At 40.8% G+C, this 23,448-nt stretch overlaps 1 protein-coding gene and 1 pseudogene across 2 annotated transcripts in view; both read right to left on the bottom strand.

Annotated features, from left to right (window-relative positions):
* Positions 1 to 22,461, bottom strand: part of LOC133245127 (cytochrome P450 2J2-like) — a 38,237-nt pseudogene extending 15,776 nt beyond the window's left edge.
* Positions 22,462 to 22,927: 466 nt separating this feature from the next.
* LOC133245122 (cytochrome P450 2J2-like) overlaps positions 22,928 to 23,448 on the bottom strand; it is a 41,229-nt gene continuing 40,708 nt past the window's right edge. For both annotated transcript variants that reach the window (XM_061413065.1, XM_061413068.1), the window contains one exon: positions 22,928 to 23,447. In XM_061413065.1, coding sequence (XP_061269049.1) covers positions 23,269 to 23,447 — 179 coding nt within the window. In that variant the 3' untranslated portion in view covers positions 22,928 to 23,268. The remainder of the gene's footprint in view (position 23,448) is intronic.

Here is a 23,448-nt window from a genome sequence, read left to right as displayed (position 1 = left end):
CTTGTTTCTTAAAGAAGGCTTGTATTGCTATGATCTTCCCTCTAAGAACTGATTTTGCTGCATCTCATAGAGTTTATATGGTTGTGATATCATTGTCATTTGTCTCAAGATATTTTTAAATTGAGAATTAAATCATTGATATATTGGTATTTAGTAGTATGTTTTTTAGTTTTGATGTAGTTGCTTTTTTCCCATTTTATTTTCTGTGAATGACTTCTAGTTGTATGCCACTGTGGTCAGAAAAGACACTTGACATAATTTCTATACTCTTAAATTTGTTGAGGCTTATTTTGTTCCCTGGTATGTGGTCAGCCCCAGAGACTGAACCATGTATACTTGAAAAGAATGTGTATTCTGTTTTTTGGGGGAGGGTATTATGTTGAATGTGTCAATTAAGTCTAACTGTTCTATTATATCATTTAGGATCTCTGTTGCCTTGTTGATTTTCTAACTAGAAGATCTGTGAGCAGGGTGTTTAAGTCTCACACTATTATTGTATTCCTGTCAATTTCTTCTTTTATGTCTATTAGTATTTATTTTATATATTTAGGTGCTCCAATGTATGTTAAGTTGCTTCAGTCATGTCCGACTCTTTGTGACACTATGGACTGTATCCCACCAGGCTCCTCTGTTCTTGGGATTCGCCAGGCAAAAATACTGGAGTGGATTGCCATGCCCTCCTCCAGGGACTCTTTCTGACCCAGGGATCGAACCTACATCTCCTGCAGCTCCTGCATTGGCAGGAGAGTTCTTTCCTACTCTGCCACCTGGGAAGCTAGGTGCTCTATACTGGATGCATAATATTGACAAGGATATTGATCCTTTCATCAGTATATAATGTCCTTTATCTCTCTTTATAGTCTTTGTCTTAAACTCTAGTTTGTCTGATATGAGTATATCAACTCCAGTATTCTTACCTGGAGAATTACATGGACAGAGGATCCTGGCAGGCTACAGTCTCTGGGGTCGCAGAGTTAGATAAGACTGAGCAACTAACATTTTCACCACTTTTCACTTTTCAAACCTTGTTTTCCAGTTGATATTTGTATTTCTTACTTGATCCATTCATTTTCTTTCTTTCTTTTTTTTTTTTTCGTTTGGTGGTTTGACAATTTTCATTCATGTTATGCTTGTGTTTCCCCGTTTTGGTTTTTGTAAGTCTGTTGCATATTTTGATTTGTGGTTAGCTTGTTTTTCAAATATGTTAACCCCCTCCTATATATACTTGCTTTAGACTAAAAATCATGGAGGCTCAAACATATTCTTAAAATTAACCCTACATTTTCTTACCCTCCTTCCCTCATTTTAGATTTTTCTGTCTTCTTTTACATCTTCATGTTTATCCTTTCATTGTGGTTATTATTGTGGTTATTATTCACAAAAAAATTTTTTTAACTGGATACTGGGTTATTTAAGTGATTTACTTTCCAATTGTGATTTTCTTTTTTCTTTAGATTCTTATTTCTTTTATATTTAAAGACTTCTCCATATTTCCTTTAGGATTGATTTAGTATTTCTACATTCTTTTATCTTTTGCTTTCCCGAGAGTTTATCTCTCCTACTATTCTAAATGATAATCTTCTTGGGTAGAGTATGCTAGATTTTTCCCCTTTTACGACTTTGACTGTTCCATCACTTTCTTCCAGACTGCAACATTTCTTTGGTTCCCTTGCAACTAACTTTTTGATTTTCTCTTGCTGTCTTTAGAGTCCTCTCTTTATCTTTAGCTTTTGCCATTTTAATTATAATACATCTTGGTGTAGGTTTGTTTGGATTCACCTTGTTTGCGACCATCTGTGGTTCCTGTACTTGGATACCTCTTTCCTTTTTAGGTTTGGGAAATTTTCAGTCTTAATTACTTACTATACATTTTTAATCCCCTTTTCTCTTTCTTCTTCTTCTGGAATCCCTATTAGGCATTGATTGGCACACTTTATACTATCCCATATGTCTCTCAGATTGCTTCTTTCTTTGTTGTTGTTTGTTTTTAATTTGAATTTCTGTCTGCTGTTCTGATTAGGGTATTTCTATTATTCTGTCTTTGAGATCATTTGCTTTTCTGCATTATTCAATCTTTTATTCATTGCCTTTAGCTCAGCTTTCACCTTGGCAAATGTGTTCTCATTTTTCTTGCTCCTCCCTTTAGTTTCTAGTTTCTTTTAATTTGTATTTTTTATCAATAACCTTTCTTAAATCCTTTAATATTTTCATCACCTATTTTTTGAATTTGTTATCTAATAGACCAAAGTGATCTGTTTCATTGTTATTTTAGGGGACTTCTCTTGAAAATTAAAAGATTGGGAGTGGGTCCTGTGCTTCTCATTTTACTTTTAGTTTTCTTACTCTATGAGTTTAGGAGAAGCAACTACTGTGTTCTTGGTGAGATACCCTTATGTGAGATCATCTCTGTATAGCCTGCATGGGTTTAATATGTTTGGCGTGAGGATTATTTTTAGTATGGATGCATGCTGCCTCTTTTCTCAGTGTATGCTGGCCATTATCCCCTTGATAGGAGGTGTGACTGGTTACCAGAGCCTGCATGGATGTTGAATGGGGCTTTCCTTTTTTCTGTGGTTGTCATACACCTGTAGGGGCAGGGTCTGCTCCCTAGTGGTTGGAATGGAAACCCCCAGATCCATTTCTGAGCTGCAGAGTGAGGTGGATGGGACTGGAGCACTTCCACTGGGAGAGGAACCACTGAGCATTCCTCCACTGGAGCGGTCTACTGGGGCATGTGCTCTGTTGTATTGCCTGGCATGCACTATGGGGTTCACAAAATACACTGCTGTTGGCACTGCCCTTGGCCCTGCTTCAACCATTGGTATGCTGGAAATCAGCCCTGGTGATCTCAGGTGGTGTTTTCACAAAGCCACCAGTGCAGATCCACCAGAATCAGGTACCAGAACCACTGTAGTTACACTCCGGGACCTACCATGGGAGCTATGGAGGCAGCCTAGACCCTGGCCCAGCCTAGCCTGCATGGGCATATGCCCACAAAGCCCACAAAGTCAGACTCATCCCAGCTGTGGGGGCACCCAATGTCCACTTGGTTGTCCTGCAGGTGCTGAATTTACAAGGTTGGCTGCAGTGGTGTAAATCCATGGATTTCACAGCCATGGGGCGTTGCTCTGATTTCAACCCTACCTATGTGTCGGCAACTATGCCTCCAGAACTTGCAGAGGCAGTGCTGTGGGGCTGAGACAGCACAGGCTGTTATGGCAGGCCCCGCCCCTTCTTTGAATGCCCTTTAACAATGGTGCTTTACTTCTCTGCTGTACCACACCCAAGCCTCTTCAGGCTGTTTCCATGCAGCTGCCAATCCGAGTCCTTTCCCTGGTCTTGTCCTTTAAAGCCTGAGTTTCAGTACCCAGCATGTGCCTGCACCAGTGGGTGTGTGTCTTAGACTGAGGAGTTGAGGGTAGTTGGACAAACCATCTGTGCAGTCTCTTTCCATTCTGCCTGCCACAAACCTGTTATAGATCTCTCCCTCCTGACCTTCTGAAGCTCCCTTTCTGTCCTGGCTAATTTCCCAGCAAATAAGGGGGTTTCCCAGGGTGTGGTAACCATTCCTCTTTCACAGCGCCCTCCCTGAGGCACAGGTGTTGTCCCTTTTTTTTTCCCTTTCATCCTACCCAGTTACATGGAGATCTTTCTTTCATTTCCAGATTTCAATTTCAGCTCAGAATTGTTTCACATGTATTTTTGATGTATTTGTGGGAAGAGGTGAGCTCCGGGGTCTTTTGACTCTGCAGTTTTAATGGGAGCCAATAAATTGTTATTTTCCTTTCTTTGCAAATAATAAGTAGCTATAATTTCATTAAATATCCAGTTATCCAACATTACATGTGCTTAGTCGCTCAGTAGTGTCCAGCTTTCTGTGAGCCCATGGACTGTAGCCTGCCAGCCTCCTCTGTCCATGGGGATTCTCCAGGCAAGAATACTGGACTGGGTTGCCATGCCCTCCTCCAGAGGATATTCACAACCCAGGGACTGAACCCAGGTCTCCCACATTGCAGACAGATTCTTTACCATCATCATCATCTGAGCCACCAGGGAAGCCCAATATTACATGATGTCCTTAATTTTCCTACTATTCTCTAATGGATTCAAGATGGATTCTTTTTTTATTCCAGAAAAACCTGATCTTTGTTTCTAGAGCAAAGGCTCAGTAAAATCTATGCACAGGATTGACCTGTAGACCCTTTTACCTGTGATTACAGTATAAAAATTTCATACAAAGATGGGCACTATAAAGGACATAAACAGTATGCACCTAACAGAAGCAGAAGATATTAAGAAGAGGTGGCAAGAATACACAGAAGAACTAAACAAAAAAGATCTTAATGACCTAGATAACCATGATTGTGTGATCACTCACCTAGAGCCAGACATCCTGGAGTGCGAAGTCAAGTGAGTCTTAGGAAGCATCACTATGAACAAAGCTAGTGGAAGTGATGAAATTCCAGCTGAGCTATAACAAATCCCCAAAGATGATGCTGTTAGTGTTGCACTCAATATTCCAGCAAGTTTGAAAAATTCAGCAGTGGCCACAGGACTAGAAATGGTCAGTTTTCATTCCAAACCCAAAGAAAGGCAATGCCAAAATGTTCAAACTGCCACACAATTGCACTCATCTCACATGCTAGCAAAGTAATTCTCAAAATTCTCCAAAGGAAGCTTCAACAGTACATAAACTGATAATTTCCAGATGTTCAAGCTGGATTTAGAAAAGGCAGAGGAACCAGTGATCAAACTACCAACATGTAATGGATCACAGAAAAAGCAAGAGAGTTCCAGAAAAACATCTACTTCTGCTTTATTGACTACGCCAAAGACTTTGACTGTGGGTCACAACAAACTGTGGAAAATTCTCACAGAGATGAGAATACCAAACACATTACCTGCCTTCTGAGAAATCTGTAAGCAGGTCAAGAAGCAACAGTTAGAACCAGACATGGAACAATGGATTGGTTCCAAATCGGGAAAGGAGTACGTCAAGGCCATATATTGTCACCCTGCTTATTTAACTTCTATGCAGAGTATATCATGCAAAATGCTGGGCTGGATGAAGCACAAGCTGGAATCAAGATTACTGGGAGAAATATCAATAATCTCATATACACAGATGACACCACCCTCATGGAAGAAAACAAAGAGGAACTGAGAAGCCTCTTGATGAAAGTAAAAGAGGAGAGTGAAAAAGCTGGCTTACAACTCAACATTCAAAAAACTAAAATCATGACACCTGGTCCCACCACTTCATGGAAAATAGATGGGGATACAACAAAAACTGTGACAGATTTTATTTTCTTTTTTATTTTATTTTATTATTATTATTTTTTTTTCAGATTTTATTTTCTTGGGCTCCAAAATCACTGCAGATGGTGACTGCAGCCATGAAATTCGAAGACACTTGCTCCTTGGAAGAAAAGCTATGACCAACCTAGACAGCATATTAAAAAGCAGAGACATTACTTTGCCTTAAGTCAAAGCTATGGTTTTTCCAGTAGTCATATATGGATGTGAGAGTTGGATTCTAAAGAAAGCTGAGTGCCAAAGAATTGATGCCTTTGAATTGTGGTGTTTGAGAAGACTCTTGAGAGTCCCTTGGACTCCAAGGAGATGCAACCAGTCAATCCTAAAGGAAATCAGTCCTGAATATTCATTGGAAGGACTGATGTTGAAGCTGAAGCTCCAATATTTTGGCCACCTGATATGAAGAACTGATACAAAGTCATTGGAAATGACCCTGATGCTGGGAAAGATTGAAGGCAGGAGGAGAAGGGAATGACAGAGGATGAGATGGTTGGATGGCATCACCAACTTGATGGACATGAGTTTGAGTAAGCCCCGGGAGTTGGTGATGGACAGGGAAGCCTGGTGTGCTGCAGTCCATGGAGTCAACAAGAGTCGGACAAAACTGAGTGACTGAATTGACCTTGGAAGAAAAGCTATGACCAACCTAGACAGCATATTAAAAAGCAGAGACATTATTTTGCCAACAAAGGTCCATCTAGTCAAAGCTATGGTTTTTCCAGTAGTCACGTATGGATGTGAGAGTTGGACAATAAAGAAAGCAGAGTGCTAAAGAATTGATGGTTTTTAACTGTGGTGTTGGACAAGACGCTTGAGAGTTCCTTGGACAGCAAGGAGATCAAACCAATCAAAAAACCAGTCAGGAAATCAGTCCTGAATATTCACTGGAAGGACTGATGCTGAAGCTGAAGCTCCAATACTTTTGCTAACTTATGCGAAGAACTGACTCATTGGAAAAGACCGTAATGCTGGGAAAGATTGAAGGCAGGAGGAGAAGGGAAGACAGAGGATGAGATGGTTGGATGGCATCACCGACTCAATGCACATGAATTTGAGCAAGCTTCAGATATTGGTGACGGTCAGGGAAACCTGGCGTGCTGCAGTCCATGGGGTCACAAAGAGTCAGACACAACTGAGTGACTGAACTGAATTGAACTACAGTATAAAAAGGTTTTAAAAATACTTATTGAAGTATTTCTTACATGCAGAGAAGTGGATATATTGTGAGTACACAGCTCAGTAAAATTTCCTACATTCAACATATCCTTTATAACTCATGCACTGAACAGAAAATAGAATATTGTCAGTAACCTGCATTGTTCCTTTTTCCAGGTATTGCCTTTCACCCAGGATTAAAGCTCTACCTTGATTTATAAAAAACATCATGATTTTGAATCAAGCTAAATCCTTTTTGCCCTCACTCAGGAGCCACAGTTCCCAGAAAGATTTAGATGTTTTTAGGGCTTTAGATCTTGTTTTTTTTCCCCCCATACATTTAATCATTTTGTTGTCCTTATCATCTCCAATGTCTGTCCTCTTATCAGCTCTAACATAATTTCTTCAGATTCTGGTTGGTCACATTGGCTCCTTCACTTCTCACTTGGAAGGTATGAGCTAAAGTTTGAGAATGATGAACACTTTTGCAAAAGAAACTTGGTGACTCCAGTCTTGGGAGTGGGCCTCAAAGCTGCACCATGCACTTGAATTCTCAACTGTTAGTGGGAGAAACTTCTTTTCTGAACAGAATAAAATCTTTTCTTTTACCTGAGATAAGAATTTAAATCCTTTTGTTTTCTAATTGTCATCATTATTGGAACATTCTACATTTCTTATTTCACTTGATCCTTCTAACAATATTGAAATGTAAGTACTATTGTCACCATTTTTCAGATAAGGAAACTGCGGACGTAAAACCACTTGGTTCAAGTTCAAAATGTCAGTGAGTTTAGGGGGAAAAAAAAAAAATCAGACACTGCTCTGCTCATGAGCAGAATTAGTACCTTTTCCCTCAACCTTAAATTGTTTATTTTTTCCTTGTCACTTGTGAACGATCCTGCTTAATTTCTAGAGCCTCCAAAATTTATGCCAGCCTCCTTCCTTCCCAAACTAATTTATCTGATTGAATCTCTATTTTTAAGAATGCAATCTGTCTCTCAGCAAGTCTGACACCACACCTTTCTCTGAATAAATTATATTTATTTTCACCTTTGGACATATTTGTTTTATATCATCTTCCAGGAGTGCCCAGTTGGCCCTATAAATATCATAGACACTTTTTCAAGACCCATTTTAAGTCCTACCTCCTCCATGACTCTCTGTATTTTTGTACCTTGCTCTACCTTCTTACTTACAATTTTTTCTCTGCTCCTTCTGCCTGGAATATATACTATTAATAAAATACTGTCCAAATATCAAAGGTCAATTCAAAGACTGGGTGTTTGAGTACTGAGATCAATTTTTCCCTGGTGGAGTGATGTCTAGAACCAATCTTCAAAGCGTTTATCAGCTGACTAATGAGTAGTAAGCTAATTAAAGTCTAACTTTGTGACTATATGACCAGTTATCAGTCTTACAATAAAGTTAAAAATTAACCACCAATAGATTTCTATGCTGCTGCTAAGTCGCTTCAGTCGTGTCAGACTCTGTGCAACCCTATAGACAGCAGCCCACCAGGCTCCTCTGTCCCTGGGATTCTCCAGGCAAGAATACTGGAGTGGGTTGCCATTTCCTTCTCCAATGCATGAAAGTGAAAAATGAAAGTGAAGTCGCTCAGTCGTGCCCAACTCTTTGCGACCCCATGGACTGCAGCCTATCAGGCTCCTCCATCCATGGGATTTTCCAGGCAAGAGTACTGGAGTGGGGTGCCATTGCCTTCTCTGATAGATTTCTATAAGTAGTTATAAATGTCTACATAAGAAGAAAATAAGAAAGATCTCAAACAATCTAATTTTACACTTCAAGGAACTAAAACAAAACAAAAACAAAAAACAACCACCCAGAAAAAGATAAAAACTGCTTTCTAAGTTGGCTACAATATTAGAGGGGAAATATATCAAATATAGAAAAATGACAGAAAAAATCAACAAAGCTAAGACATTTTTTTAAGTAAAGATAAATAAAATCAGAAAAACCTTTGATGGACTACTGAGAAAAAAGGAAGATGACTTAAATGAAATCAGAAATGAAAAAGAAGAGATTATAATAAAAGCTTCAGAAATAAAAAGGATCCAAAGGATTATTATTAATGATTAAATGCTGAAAAATTGATAGCAAAAAGTAGATACATTGCTAGAAAAGTTTCAAGAAAAATATAGAAGCATAAAGAGACCTAATAAAATAAGTAATTGAAGCAGTAATCATAAACTTCCCCACAAAGAAAATACCAGGGCCAGATGGCTTCATTGGTGCATTCTACCAAACATACACAAGAGTTAATACCAATTCTTCTTGAACTCTTCAAAAGCAGAAATGGCCAAATGTCTGAATTCATTTGATGAGGCCAAAATCATCTTGATTTCAAAATAAAACAAAGACACCATAAGAAAATAAAACAATAGGCCAATATCTCTAATAAGCAGAGAATCAAATATCTTCAGTGAAATATTAGTAAATCAAATTTCCACAGCATATTTAAAGGATAATAGGCCATAACCAAGTGGGACTTATCCCCAGGTCACAAGGATGGTTCAACATAAACAAATCAATCAATGTGATTCATCTCATCAATGGAATGAAACATAAAGGCTACATGATCTTCTCAGTAGATATAGAAAAAGCATTTGACAGAATTAAATGTCTAATCATGATAAAAACTCTCAAAAAATAGGTGTAGATGGAATTGACCTTAAAGACCTTATATTAAAAGCCTATAGGTAACAATCAGTGGGGGGAAACAGAAAGTTTTTCTTCTAAGAACTGGTACAAGACAAAGATGCCCATCCTTACCACTTCTATTTAACACAGTTGTGGAAGTCCAAGCCAGAGCAATTAGAGAAATAAAAGAAATAAGGCATTCAGATTGGAAGAAAGAAGTAAAATTATACCATTTTGCAGATTACATGGACATATATGTAGAAAACACTAAAGACTCAAACAAAAATTTTTGTTTAAAAATTATTTGACTTAATAAACAAAGTCGGTAAAGTTGTAGTATAAAAATTGACATACAAAAATCAGAGAAGACTTAATACTTGTCCTTTTGAAACTGTTCCCAAAAAATGCAGAGGAAGAAAAACTACCAAATTCATTCTATGAGGCCACCATTACCTTGATTCCAACATCAGACCAAGATACTACAAAAATTACAGGCGAGGATCACTGATGAACAAAGATGCAAAAGACCTCAACAAAATACTATCAATCCAAATCTAACAGTACATTAAAAGGATCACACACCATGATCAAGTGGGATTTAGCCCAGTTATACAAGTTTTTCAATATCAGCAAATCAATTAGTGTGATACATATATTAACAAACTGAAGAATTAAAAACCATGTGATTATCTCAAAATATGCAGAAAAATCTTTCAACAAAATTCAACATTCAGTTATGGTAAAAACTCTCCAGAAAGTGGGCAAAGAGGGAACATATTTCAACATGATAAAGGCCATGTACAACAAACCTAAAGCTGAAAGCATTTCATCTAAGACCAGGAACATGACAAGAATATTCACTCTCACCATTTTTATGCAACATTGTTTTAGAAATCCTAGCCACAGCAATCAGAAAAGAAAAAGAAATAAAAGTAAATCAAATTGGAAAAGAAGTCAAACTGTCACTGTTTGCAGATAACATGATACCATTCATAGAAAATCCTAAAGATACTACTAGAAAACCAAAGAGCTCATCAGTGAATTCAGTAAAGTTGCAGGCTACAAAATTAATATACAGAAATCTGTTGCATCTCTATACACTGACAATGAATGAAAGATCAGAAAGAGAAATTCAAGAAACAATCCCATTTACCATTGCATCAGAAAGAGTAAAATACTTAGGAATAAACCTGCTTAAGGAGACCTCTAAGATGCTGATGAAACAAATCAAAGACAACACAAACAGATGGAAATATATATCATATTCTTAGATTGGAAGAATCAATATTGAGAAAATGACTATACTGACCAAGGCAGTCTACAGAGCGGATACAACCCCTATCAAATTATCAATGGTATATTTCATAGAACTAGAAAAAAATAATCTTAAATTTGTATAGAGACACAAAAAACCCTAAATAGTCAAGTTAAGTTCAGTCGCTCAGTCATGTCCGACTCTTTGCGACCTCATGAATCGCAGCACGCCAGGCCTCCCCGTCCATCACCAGCTCCCGGAGTTCACCCAGACTCACGTCCATCGAGTCAGTGATGCCATCCAGCCATCTCATCCACTATCATCCCCTTCTCTTTCTGCCCCCAATCCCTCCCAGCATCAGAGTCTTTTCCAATGAGTCAACTCTTCGCATGAGGTGGCCAAAGTACTGGAATTTCAGCTTTAGCATCATTCCTCCAAAGAAATCCCAGGGCTGATCTCCTTCAGAATGGACTGGTTGGATCTCCTTGCAGTCCAAGGGACTCTCAAGAGTCTTCTCCAACACCACAGTTCAAAAGCATCAATTCTTCGGCGCTCAGCCTTCTTCACAGTCCAACTCTCACATCCATACATGACCACAGGAAAAACCATAGCCTTGACTAGATGAACGTTTGTTGGCAAAGTAATGTCTCTGCTTTTGAATATGCTATTTAGGTTGGTCATAACTTTCCTTCCAAGGAGTAAGCGTCTTTTAATTTCATGGCTGCAGTCACAATCTGCAGTGATTTTGGAGCCCCCAAAAATAAAGTCTGACACTGTTTCCACTGTTTCCCCATCTATTTCCCATAAAGTGATGGGACCAGATGCCATGATCTTCGTTTTCTGAATGTTGAGCTTTAAGCCAACTTTTCCACTCTCCACTTTCACTTCCATCAAGAGGCTTTTGAGTTCCTCTTCACTTTCTGCCGTAAAGATGGTGTCATCTGCATATCTGAGGTTATTGATAATTCTCCCGGCAATCTTGATTCCAGCTTGTGATTCTTCCAGCCCAGCGTTTCTCATGATGTACTCTGCATAGAACTTAAATAATCAGGGTGACAATATACAGCCTTGACATACTCCTTTTCCCATTTGGAACCAGTCTGTTGTTCCATGTCCAGGTCTAATTTTTGCTTCCTGACCTGCATACAGATTTCTCAAGAGGCAGATAAGGTGGTCTGGTATTCCCATCTCTTTCAGAATTTTCCACAGTTTATTGTGATCCACACAGTCAAAGGCTTTGGCATAGTCAATAAAGCAGAAATAGATGTTTTTCTGGAACTCTCTTGCTTTTTCGATGATCCAGCAGATGTTGGCAATTTGATCTCTGGTTCCTCTGTCTTTTCTAAAACCAGCTTGAACATCAGGAAGTTCACGGTTCACATATTGCTGAAGCCTGGCTTGGAGAATTTTGAGCATTACTTTACTAGCGTGTGAGATGAGTGCAATTGTGCAGTAGTTTGAGCATTCTTTGGCATTGCCTTTCTTTGGGATTGGAATGAAAACTGACTTTTTCCAGTCCTGTGGCCACTGCTGAGTTTTCCAAATTTGCTGGCATATTGAGTGCAGCACTTTCACAGCATCATCTTTCAGGATTTGAAAGAGCTCAACTGGAATTCCATCACCTCCACTAGCTTTGTTTGTAGTGATGCTTTCTAAGGCCCACTTGACTTCACATTCCAGGATGTCTGGCTCTAGGTCAGTGATCACACCATCGTGATTATCTGGGTCGTGAAGATCTTTTTTATACAGTTCTTCTGTGTATTCTTGCCATCTCTTCTTAATATCTTCTGCTTCTGTTAGGTCCATACCATTTCTGTCCTTTATCGAGCCCATCTTTGCATGAAATGTTCCCTTGGTATCTCTAATTTTCTTGAAGAGATCTCTAGTCTTTCCCATTCTGTTGTCTTCCTCTATTTCTTTGCATTGATTGCTGAAGAAGGCTTTCTTATCTCTTCTTGCTGTTCTTTGGAACTCTGCTTTCAGATGCTTATATCTTTCCTTTTCTCCTTTGCTTTTCGCTTCTCTTCTTTTCACAGCTATTTGTAAGGCCTCCCCAGACAGCCATTTTGCTTTTTTGCATTTCTTTCCATGGGGATGGTCTTGATCCCTGTTTCCTGTACAATGTCACGAACCTCATTCCATAGTTCATCAGGCACTCTATCTATCAGATCTAGGCCCTTAAATCTATTTCTCACTTCCACTGTATAATCATAAGGGATTTGATTTAGGTCATACCTGAATGGTCTAGTGGTTTCCCCCACTTTCTTCAATTTAAGTCTGAATTTGGATCTGAGCCACAGTCAGCTCCTGGTCTTGTTTTTGCTGACTGTGTAGAGCTTCTCCATCTTTGGCTGCAAAGAATATAATCAATCTGATTTTGGTGTTGACCATCTGGTGATGTCCATGTGTGGAGTCTTCTCTTGTGTTGTTGGAAGAGGGTGTTTGTTATGACCAGTGCATTTTCTTGGCAAAACTCTATTAGTCTTTGCCCTGCTTCATTCTGTACTCCAAGGCCAAATTTTCCTGTTACTCCAGGTGTTTCTTGACTTCCTACTTTTGCATTCCAGTCCCCTTTAATGAAAAAAAGGACATCTTTTTTTGGTGTTAGTTCTAAAAGGTCTTGTAGGTCTTCATAGAACCATTCAACTTCAGCTTCTTCAGCATTGCTGGTTGGGGCATAGACTTGGATTACTCTGATATTGAATGGTTTGCCTTGGAAACGAACAGAGATCATTCTGTCATTTTTGAGATTGCATCCAAGTACTGCATTTCGGACTCTTCTGTTGACCATGATGGCCACTCCATTTCTTCTGAGGGATTCCTGCCTGCAGTAGTAGACATAATGGTCATCTGAGTTAAATTCACCCATTCCAGTCCATTTCAGTTCGCTGATTCCTAGAATGTCAATATTCACTCTTGCCATCTCTTGTTTGACCACTTCCAGTTTGCCTTGATTCATGGACCTGACATTCCAGGTTCCTATGCAATATTGCTCTTTATAGCATCGGACCTTGCTTCTATCACCAGTCACATCCACAGCTGGGTATTCTTTTTGCTTTGACTCCATCCCTTCATTCTTTCTGGAGTTATTTTTCCACTGATCTCCAGTAGCATATTGGGCACCTACTGACCTGGGGAGTTCCTCTTTCAGTATCCTATCATTTTGCCTTTTCATACTGTTCATGGGGTTCTCAAGGCAAGAATACTGAAGTGGTTTTCCATTCCCTTCTCCAGTGGACCACATTCTGTCAGATCTCTCCAACATGAACCGCCTGTCTTGGGTTGCCCCATGGCATGGCTTAGTTTCATTGAGTTAGACAAAGCTGTGGTCCTAGTGTGATTAGATTGACTAGTTTTCTGTGAGTGTGGTTTCAGTGTATCTGCCCTCTGAAGCCCTCTTGCAACACCAACCGTCTTACTTGGGTTTCTCTTACCTTGGGCGTGGGGTATCTCTTCACAGCTGCTCCAGCAAAGTGCAGCTGCTGCTCCTTACCTTGGACGAGGGGTATCTCCTCACCGCTGCCCTTCCTTACCTTCAACGTAGGATAGCTCCTCTAGGCCCTCCTGTGCCTGTGCAGCCATGGCTCCTTGGACGTGGGGTTGGTCCTCCTGGCCGCTGCCCCTGGCCTTGGACATGGGTTGCTCCTCCCGGCTGCTGCCCTTGGCCTTGGGCTTGAGGTGTGGGGTAGCTCCTCCCAGCTACCACCCCTGACTTCGGATGCGGGGTAGGTCCTCTAGGCTGTTCCTGCGCCATCGCAGCCTGGCACTCTCGGCTGCCGCCCCTCACCTCGGACGTGGGGTAACTCCTCTTGGCTGCCGCCCTTCGGGCATGGGGTCCTCCCGGCTTCTGCCCCTGACCTCGGACGTAGAGTAGCTCCTCTCGGCCACGCTTAGAGCGCCAGTCACAGCTGCCTGCACTTAGCGCGCCGATAGAACAGAGCCAGCGAAATTAGGTTCTTTGCCTTCATACTGTACTACAAAGCTATAGTCATTAAAACAGTATGTATTGGCACAAAAATAGAAATGTAGACCAATGCAACTGGATAGAAAGCCCAGAAATAAACCCATGCATCTATGGTCAATTCATCTATGACAAAGGAGGCAAGACTATACAATGGGGGAAAGACAATCTGTTTAATAATGGTGCTAGGAAATCTGGACAGCTATATATAAAACACTAAATTAGAACATTATTTAGCATCATACATAAAAATAAGCTCAAAGTGGATTAATGGCCTAAATGTGAAAATGGACAATATAAAACTCTCAGAGGAAAACATAGGCAGAACAATCTCCAACATAAATCACAGCAATATCTTCTTTGATATATCTCCCAGAGCAATGGAACTGAAACAAAAATAAACAAATGGGACCTAATTAAACTCAAAAACTTCAGCATAGCAAAGGAAACCATAAGCAAAATGAAAAGGTAATCCATCAATTGGGAGAAAATATTTGCAAATGATGTGATCAATAAAGGATTAGTCTTCAAAATTTACAAACAGTTCATGCGCTGAACCCCATCAAAAAATGGGTGAAATATCTAAATAAACATTTCTTCAGAGAAGACATACAGATGGCCAAGAGGTACATAAAATGATGTTCAACACTGCTAATTATTAGAGTAAAGCAAGTCAAAACTACAATGAGCTGTCACCTCACACCACTCAAAATCTCTATCATCAAAAAATCTACAATAAATGCTGTAGAAGGTGTGGAGAGAAGAGAATCCTCCTACACTGTTGGTGAGAATGTAAATTGGTATGACCACTGTGGAGAACAGTATGGGAGTTCCTTAAAAACTAAACACAGAACTACCACATGTTCCTGTAGTCCCACTCCTGGGCATACACCTGGAGAAAAACATAGTCCAAAAGGATACATGCACCCCAGTGTTCATTGCAGCACTGTTTACAATAGCCAAGACATGAAAGCAACCTAGATATCCACTGATAGAGGAATGGACACATAGAATATGGTAATCATATACAATGGAATATTACTTGGTCATTAAAAATAATGACTAATGCCATCTGCAGCAATGCAGATGGGCCTGGAGATTGTCATACTGAGTCAAGTAAGTCAGACAGAGGAAGAGCCATGTCATAAGACTTTGCTTATATGTGGCATTTAATAAGAAATGATACAACTGAACTTATTTACAAAACAGAAACAGACTCACAGACTCAGACAAAGAACTATGGTTACTAGGGTAGAAGGGTCAGGGAAAGGGGTAATTAGGGAGTTTGGGATTGAGATGTACATACTTCTATATTTAAAATTGCTTATCAACAAGGACCTACTGTATAGCATAGGGTAATCTGCTCGGTGTTGTGTGATGACCTAAACAGGAGGGAAATTTGAGGAGGAATAGATCCATGTACGTGTGTGTGACTGGGCTCCTTTGCTGTATGCCTGAAGCTATCACAGCATTATTGGTGAACCATATAACTCCAATATAAAATAAAAAGTTTAGAAAAAGTCAGTGTTTATATATACTAACAATGGACTATCCACAAAGGAAAGTAAGAAAACAATCTCATTTACAACAGCAACATAAAGACTGAAAAAACTTATGAATACAGTTAATCAAAGAGGTGAGAGACTTGTACATTGAAAATTATAAAATATAGCGAATTAAAGAAGACCTGGATACATGGAAAGACTTCCTATTTTCACAGATTGAAAGAATTCATATTGTAAAAATACTACCTAAAGTCATCTACATATTGAAGGTAAACCTTATCAAAATCCTAATGGCATTCTTCTCAGAAATAGGAAAAATATAAAATGCATATGGAAGCAGAAAAAAACCCTGCACAGCTAGAGTAATCTCAAACAAGAGGAACAAAGCTGTAAGCATCACAGTTTTGATTTCAAAATATGTTGTAAAACTATATATTGCAAACAGACATATAGACCAATGGACCAGAATATTGAGCCCAGAAATAAACCCACAGATTATGGTCAGCTGCTCTTCAACCACAGATCTAGGAACACATAATGGGAAAAGATAGTACTGGGAGAACTGGATGTCCATATGTAGAAGAATGAAACAGAAACCTTACCTCACACAATACACAAAAATCAACTTAAAATGGATTAAAGACTTAAAGGTAAGAGTCAAAATTCCAAAAATATAGGGGGAGAAGTTCTTGACATTGGCTTTAATAACAATTTTTTGGTCACAACATCAAAAGCACAGACAACCAAAGCCTAAAGAGACAAGTGAGAATATATCAAACTCAAGAGTTTTTGAACAGCAAAGGAAACAGAGGGAAAAGGCAACCTGTGGAAGGGGAGAAAATATCTGCAAAGTAAGTATAGAGATATATATATATACACATAGCTATATGTATATATATATATGAAGTCAAGTCACTCAGTCGTGTCTGACTCTTTGCGACCCTATAGACTGTAGCCCACTGGACTCCTATGTCCATGGGATTCTCTAGGCAAGAATACTGGAGTGGGTTGCCATTTTACTCCAGGGGATATATATATAATATACACTATGTTTGCAAATATATATATATACACAAGCATTATATATTAGGCATTAACATACAGTATATATAAAGAACTCATAAAACTCAATAGCAAAAAAATCCAAATAACTCAAGCAAAAACTTGAATAGATATTTCTCAAAAGAAGACATGCACATGGCCAAAAAATTAGTGCTCAACATTACTTACTAGTAGTGAAATGCAAATGAAGGCCACAATGAGATGTCACCTCACAATTTTTAAAATGGCTAGCATCAAAACAAACAAACAAACAAACAAATCTTGGAGAGTACGTGGACAGAAGGGAACCATTATACACTGTTGATGGGAAAGTAAATTGGTACAGCCATTATGGAAAACAGTAGAGAGGATCCTCAAAATTTTAAAAAATATGTTCTGTATGATCCAGTAATCCCACTTCTGGAAAAATATCCAAAGAAAGGAAATTAGTATATTGAAGAGATGGCTGCACTCCCAAATCCACTGCAGCATTATTCATAAAAGCCAAGATACAGAAACAAGCTAAGTGTCTGTCACTGGTGAATGAATAAAGAAAATACAAAGTGCACATATGGGTTTCCTAGGTGGCTCAGTAGTAAAGAATCTGCCTACAAATGCAAGAGCCACAGGAGTTGCAGGTTCTATCCCTGGGTCAGGATGATCCCCTGAAGGAGAAAATGGCAACCCACTCCAGTATTCTTGCCTGCGAAATTCCATTGACAGAGGAGCCTGGAAGCCTACAGTCCATGGAGTTGCAAAGAGTTGGACACAACTGAGTGACTGAGTTGTGACACACACAAAGTGTGTGTATATATACATACACATAATACACACACACAAACACAAAATAACCAGAATTTTTTAAGCCTGAAAAGAAAGGAAATTCTGCCATTTGCAAACAAAGTGAACCTGGAGTACATTATGCTAAGAAAAATAGTCATGTGAGAAAAAGAAGCACTATACTATCTCACTTAAATGCTGAATCTAAAAAAAGTCAAACTCATAAAAGCAGAGGGTTGAACCATGGCTACCAGTGGCTGAAGGGTGTGGGATGTGGGGAGATATTCATCAGTGGATACTAGGGTTCAGTTTGTGGGTTAAGTTCTGGAGATCCAATGTAGAGTATGATGATAATATACTTGAAATTTTCTACAAGTGTAGATCTTAGATGAAATATCACTACACACACACACACACACACACACACACACACACACGGGTAACTAGAGATGATTGATAAGTTATTTAGCTTGATTGTGGTGAATTTTCACATTGTGTACTTAATATATACACATATCAAGTATACCCCTTAAACATGTACAAATATATCTTAAAGTCTTTTGGTGGTGGTATCTGACTCTTGCGATCCCATGGACTGTAGCCTGCTAGCTTCCTGTGTCCATGGATTCTCCAGGCAAGTATACTGGAGTAGGTTGCCATTTCCTTCTCCAGGGGATCTTCCCGACCCAGGAATTGAACCCAGGTCTCCTGCATTGCAGGCAGATGATTTACCAACTGAGACGAGGGAACCAATTTAAATCTTAATTAAAATATATTAAAGTTGTTAAAATTGCTCATTTGAAGTGTTTGTTTAGTAATTCTAATGTCTGGGTTTTTCAGGGAGAGTTTCTAATTGCTTTTTACCCGGTATGTGAGCCACAGTTTCTTATTTCTTTACAATAGTTATAATTTTTGTTTAGAATTTGACCTTTTAAATGATAACAGTGAGGAAACTCTGGACCACCACGAGTCTGTTATTGTGACTGTCACTGTTTGTGTTGCTTCCTGTTTAGTGACTTTCTTGGGATAATTCTGTAAAATTTTTGTTCTTCATCACATGGGGCATCTGAATGCTGTGCTGTTAGCCTCGTGTTCCTGCAAATGTGTGCACAGAGGTCTTCTCAAATGCCTCAAGCCTAATGGTCTCTCGGGACTCTGCATGTGATTTGGGTTAAGCCTTCAACACTTCAGCAGGCAGTTCACACCCTACATTAGCATTAACTTCCTGTTTGGGCAGAGCCTGGAGGTTAGCTGGAGATGAAATTAGTGCTTCCTAGGTTCCTCCTGAGCATGCACAGAGTCCTTGAAGGTACATAGCTTTCTAAATTCCCAGGAATATGGCAGAGTTTGTTGAATCCCCAGTGGACACCTCCTTCCCAGTTTTCCCTCTTAATCCTCAGGGCAGCATGTCTTCCCCCCTCATGTTACACCAATGTCCAATTGTCCCTGATGTGTTTGAATACATGCCTTATAGTGTGGTTCACACAGGCTGGGCTTGGAGGCAGGTTAAGTAAAGACAATGCGAAGAGTTGACTTATTGGAAAAGACCCTGATGCTGGGAGGGACTGGGGGCAGGAGGAGAAGGGGACAGAGGATGAGATGGCTGGATGGCATCACTGACTTGATGGACATGAGTCTGAGTGAACTCCGGGAGTTGGTGATGGACAGGGAGGCCTGGCGTGCTGCAATTCATGAGGTTGCAAGGAGTTGGACATGACTGAGCGCCTGAACTGAACTGAACTGATGGACTTCCGCGGTGATCCAGTGGCTAAAATTTCACCTTCCAATGCAGGAGGTGCGAGTTCTCAATGCCTGGTTGGGGAGCTATGATCGTACATGCCTCGTGGCCAAAACAACCAAAACATAAAAAAACAGAAGCAATATTGTAAAAAATTCAAAAAAGATTTTAAAAAATGGTCTGCATTAAAAAAGATCTTAAAAGAAAAAAAAAATACAGGCCTTGAGAATGGGTCTTTCAAGGCATATGCCAGGTAGTCCAGTACTGACAGCTGTCTGGGCTCAGGGCCTTTGGGGAACACGCTCCAGTGGCTGTTTGGCACCTGGTTTTCTTGGCTGCCAGAGTTGCCAGGCTGTTGCTTTTCAGGGTGACTGCAGACCTGGGGAGAGAAAAGCTGGAGCAGGGTACAAGAGCTCAGTGCTCCTACTGAGATTCAGCCCTCCTTTTGTTTTTCTTTAAGTTTTTCCTTAAACAGAAGCTCAAGTTGTTCCAAGACTGCTTGCAATACTGTAGTTGCTGCACAAAATATGGTTAATGTGCAGAATTCTGGAAATGTGGATTTTGAGAACTTTTGTTGGTTTTCTCTGTGCTTTTATGGAGAAGTAGATTTCAGAATGTCCTTACTTTGCCATTTCAGAAGTTCTCCCCATAAGTCAGAGTTTTGGAAGTAGAAGGGACCTGAGCAAGCAGTCTTTGAGATCAACATTTCCCAGAGTGTGACATGAAGGCTTTTAAAAGGCCTGCTGCACACAGCAGACATCTCTGACACTCTGCAGCATTGATCAGTCTGCCCTGTCCCAATCACTGGGCTACTCCCCCACCCCATCCCAACCCCAACAGGTTCAACAAACATTTGGTGAACACCTACTATGCAACCACTTAGATACTGAGCCTAAGGGAGCCAGGAATAGTCACCTCTGAAGAGCTCAGTACACTTAGCAGATTACATGGAAATAGGGAATTTAAACCTCTGAATAAAGTTCTCAGAGAATGAAGAAGGGATCAACTAACTGGCTGAGAGAGTCCAGAAAATCGAAGATTTGGCATTAAAGCAGAGTCTGCCAGACATAATTAGACATTTCTTACAGAAAAATTGGAGAAGGCAATGGCACCCCACTCCAGTACTCTTGCCTGGAAAATCCCATGGACAGAGGAGCCCGGTAGGCTGCAGTCCATGGGGTCGCTAAGAGTTGGACACGACTGAGCGACTTCACTTTCACTTTTCACTTTCATACATTGGAGAAGGAAATGGCAACCCACTCCAGTGTTCTTGCCTGGAGAATCCCAGGGACGGGGGACCCTGGTGAGCTGCCATCTATGGGGTCACACAGAGTCGGACACAACTGAAGCGACTTAGCAGTAGCAGTAGCAGTAGCAGCAATAGTACAGAAAAATACAGATAGACAAGAATATGATAAAGAACCTAGCCTGGAGGGAATTGATAAGAGGTAAGCATTTTGGCAGAAGTACTAAGAGATGTGTCTGAAGAGATGAGCTGGTGTCAGAGCACAAAGACTACCGTGTGCCCAGTTAGTGAGCAGGACCCCCTGATCTGCTCACTGACCGGGAATGCCTGGCTGTGCCTGGTCCACCTCCAGAGGGCGCTGTTCACCTAGCCCACCATGAAGGCATCCTGGGGGTTTACCACGTGGCAGCCCTGCTAAAGGATTCATAAAGATCCTGTGGTCAGTAGGGAGGAGAGTAACCTACAGTGAACCCACCTGATGACCTTATAAGAAGGTAGGGAAATTTAGAATACAGTAGAGGGAAAGGGTTAGTTACCGAGTAACTTCACTTCAAACTACGGAGAAGGCAATGGCACCCCACTCCAGTACTCTTGCCTGGAAAATTCCATGGATGGAGGAGCCTGGTAGGCTGCAGTCCATGGGGTTGTGAAGAGTTGGACACGACTGAGCGACTTCACTTTCTCTTTTCACTTTCATGCTTTGGGGAAGGAAATGGCAACCCACTCCAGTGTTCTTGCCTGGAAAAATCCCAGGGATGGGGGAGCCTGGTGAGCTGCCGTCTATGGGGTCGCACAGAGTCAGACACAGCAGCAGCAGTCTTCTACGTGGATGATCTGATTGGGAGAAAAAGAAGGACTCAGATGTTCAGGAAGTTCAAGGTCTGCTTTATTCTAGAAATGTCCTTTAGGTTGCTTTCTGGAGATGCAACTTTCCAGGATGTTACAAAGAAAGCATGCTCTGGTGGGTGGCTAGGGTTCTCACTTTCTATTCTAGACCAAATTCTCCATCTAAACTCTAGGAACACAACCAAATCTCCCAGACATACTCTTGGCTCTGACAGGCTCAGGCTAGCTCCAGTCAGACACTTTCTCTCTCACTTGCCTTCTGTCCCTCCCTCTCTCCTTCTCTTGCTCTTCAGTCTCTTTCCCTTTCTAATGGTATTTATTGAATTAGCTTTTCTCTGAATTCCAAGCAACAGGAACGAAAAGCGCAATGACCTCATGGCCCTTTTTGTTCTGAGCTATTTAAATTCCTTAAGTGTACCAAGGTTAGACAAAAGACCTTGAATGGTTTAGTCCCATTCACTAGGTTTGTTGGTATCTGTCTGCATGGGGGTTGGCATCCAAACCCAGGGACTGTCAGTGGGACCTGGCCTTCCAGTTGGTGCCATTTTCTCCCCTCAGTGACCACACACAAGGAGGGCTGAGCAGGATTCTGGCATTTCACTTTCCTGCTATAAAATACTCTACCATGCCTCAGCTGTTGTGTTTAGGCTGGGAATACTTGCCAACCAAAAGCCAACATCAGTTTGTGAGAAAAGATCACACCCACCACACTGTCAAATCCAATATGAAACGGCTTGAGAATAAATAATACCAGAGAGGGGATTGAAGTGTAAGGAGGAGCTTAAAAGATAGAAAATATTTCCACATTTGTTTCCCCCTAACCTGCTTACCGGGAGAAGGCAATGGCACCCCACTCCAGTACAAAATCCCATGGACGGAGGAGCCTGGTGGGCTGCAGTCCATGGGGTCGCTAAGAGTGAGACACGACTGAGCGACTTCACTTTCACTTTTCACTTTCATGTACTGGAGAAGGAAACGGCAACCCACTCCAGTGTTCTTGCTTGGAGAATCCCAGGGACAGGGGAGCCTGGTGGGCTGCCATCTGTGGGGTCGCACAGAGTTGGACATGACTGAAGCGACTTAGCAGCAGCAGCAGCAGCAACCTGCTTACCACGTTTAGTTAAATGGAGTCCAAGACCAAGATAGTGCTTTGTTAGGTAAATCAGAGAACATTCTTCTTCACAGAAACCAGCCTATAAATTAGGAATTCCATCTGCCCTGCTGACTTCCCAGGGGCCAGTCTGGGGCAGGAGCAGGATAAGCCTGCCCAGTGCTACCAAGTGTGAGGGCCTATCTGGACACGGTCAGTAGCTGCCCCAGGGCCCAACTTCTAACTCTTATCCACCATTTGGCACCACTTTGACCCAGGCCATCTCAACAAGCCAAAGCAAATCCCTATCTAAGGAAGGAAGCAGAAGGAGGCAGATCAGAGCTATGACTTTTATGATGCATTTTATGGTTTCCAAGCCACTTAAAGCCCATTATTTCCTCTGATTTTTACAGCAGTTCTTCTTTTTAGAGAAGAAATCATTGTCCACTTTAAATCCTCTGGATGAAATGAAATCACTCACAACATCACTGATTCTCTCAATGCCCCACTGGAGACGGTAAAGCTGGGGTTTGGATCCAGTTTCCTCTGAGTCCAGCTCCTGTGACCTGTCCCAGAGGCACTGGATGCTGTCCTCTCACTTCTGAGCAGGCCCTGTGCCTTGAGGGGTGACAGGCCCATTCTTCCTGCTTTCCTTCCCCTCTCTCTCCCCAACAACTTCAGGCCCGAGGAACAGCACAGAGGCGATGGCTGACTGGGGAGAGGGTCAAGCCCATTCTGAACTTCAGGCTTAACTCTTCATTGTCTGAAGGCCTGAAGGTAAATTTTTGCAGAAGTGAGGTAAAAAAAATAAACAACTCAGTTCTGGCCAATTGTTCTCCAAGGCACATCCTCTTTCC

Source organism: Bos javanicus, chromosome 3 (assembly GCF_032452875.1).
Source record: "Bos javanicus breed banteng chromosome 3, ARS-OSU_banteng_1.0, whole genome shotgun sequence".
Taxonomy (NCBI): Eukaryota; Metazoa; Chordata; class Mammalia; order Artiodactyla; family Bovidae; genus Bos; species Bos javanicus.
The sequence above is the reverse complement of the archived record's forward strand: the minus strand, read 5'-3'. Positions and strand labels throughout refer to the sequence as shown.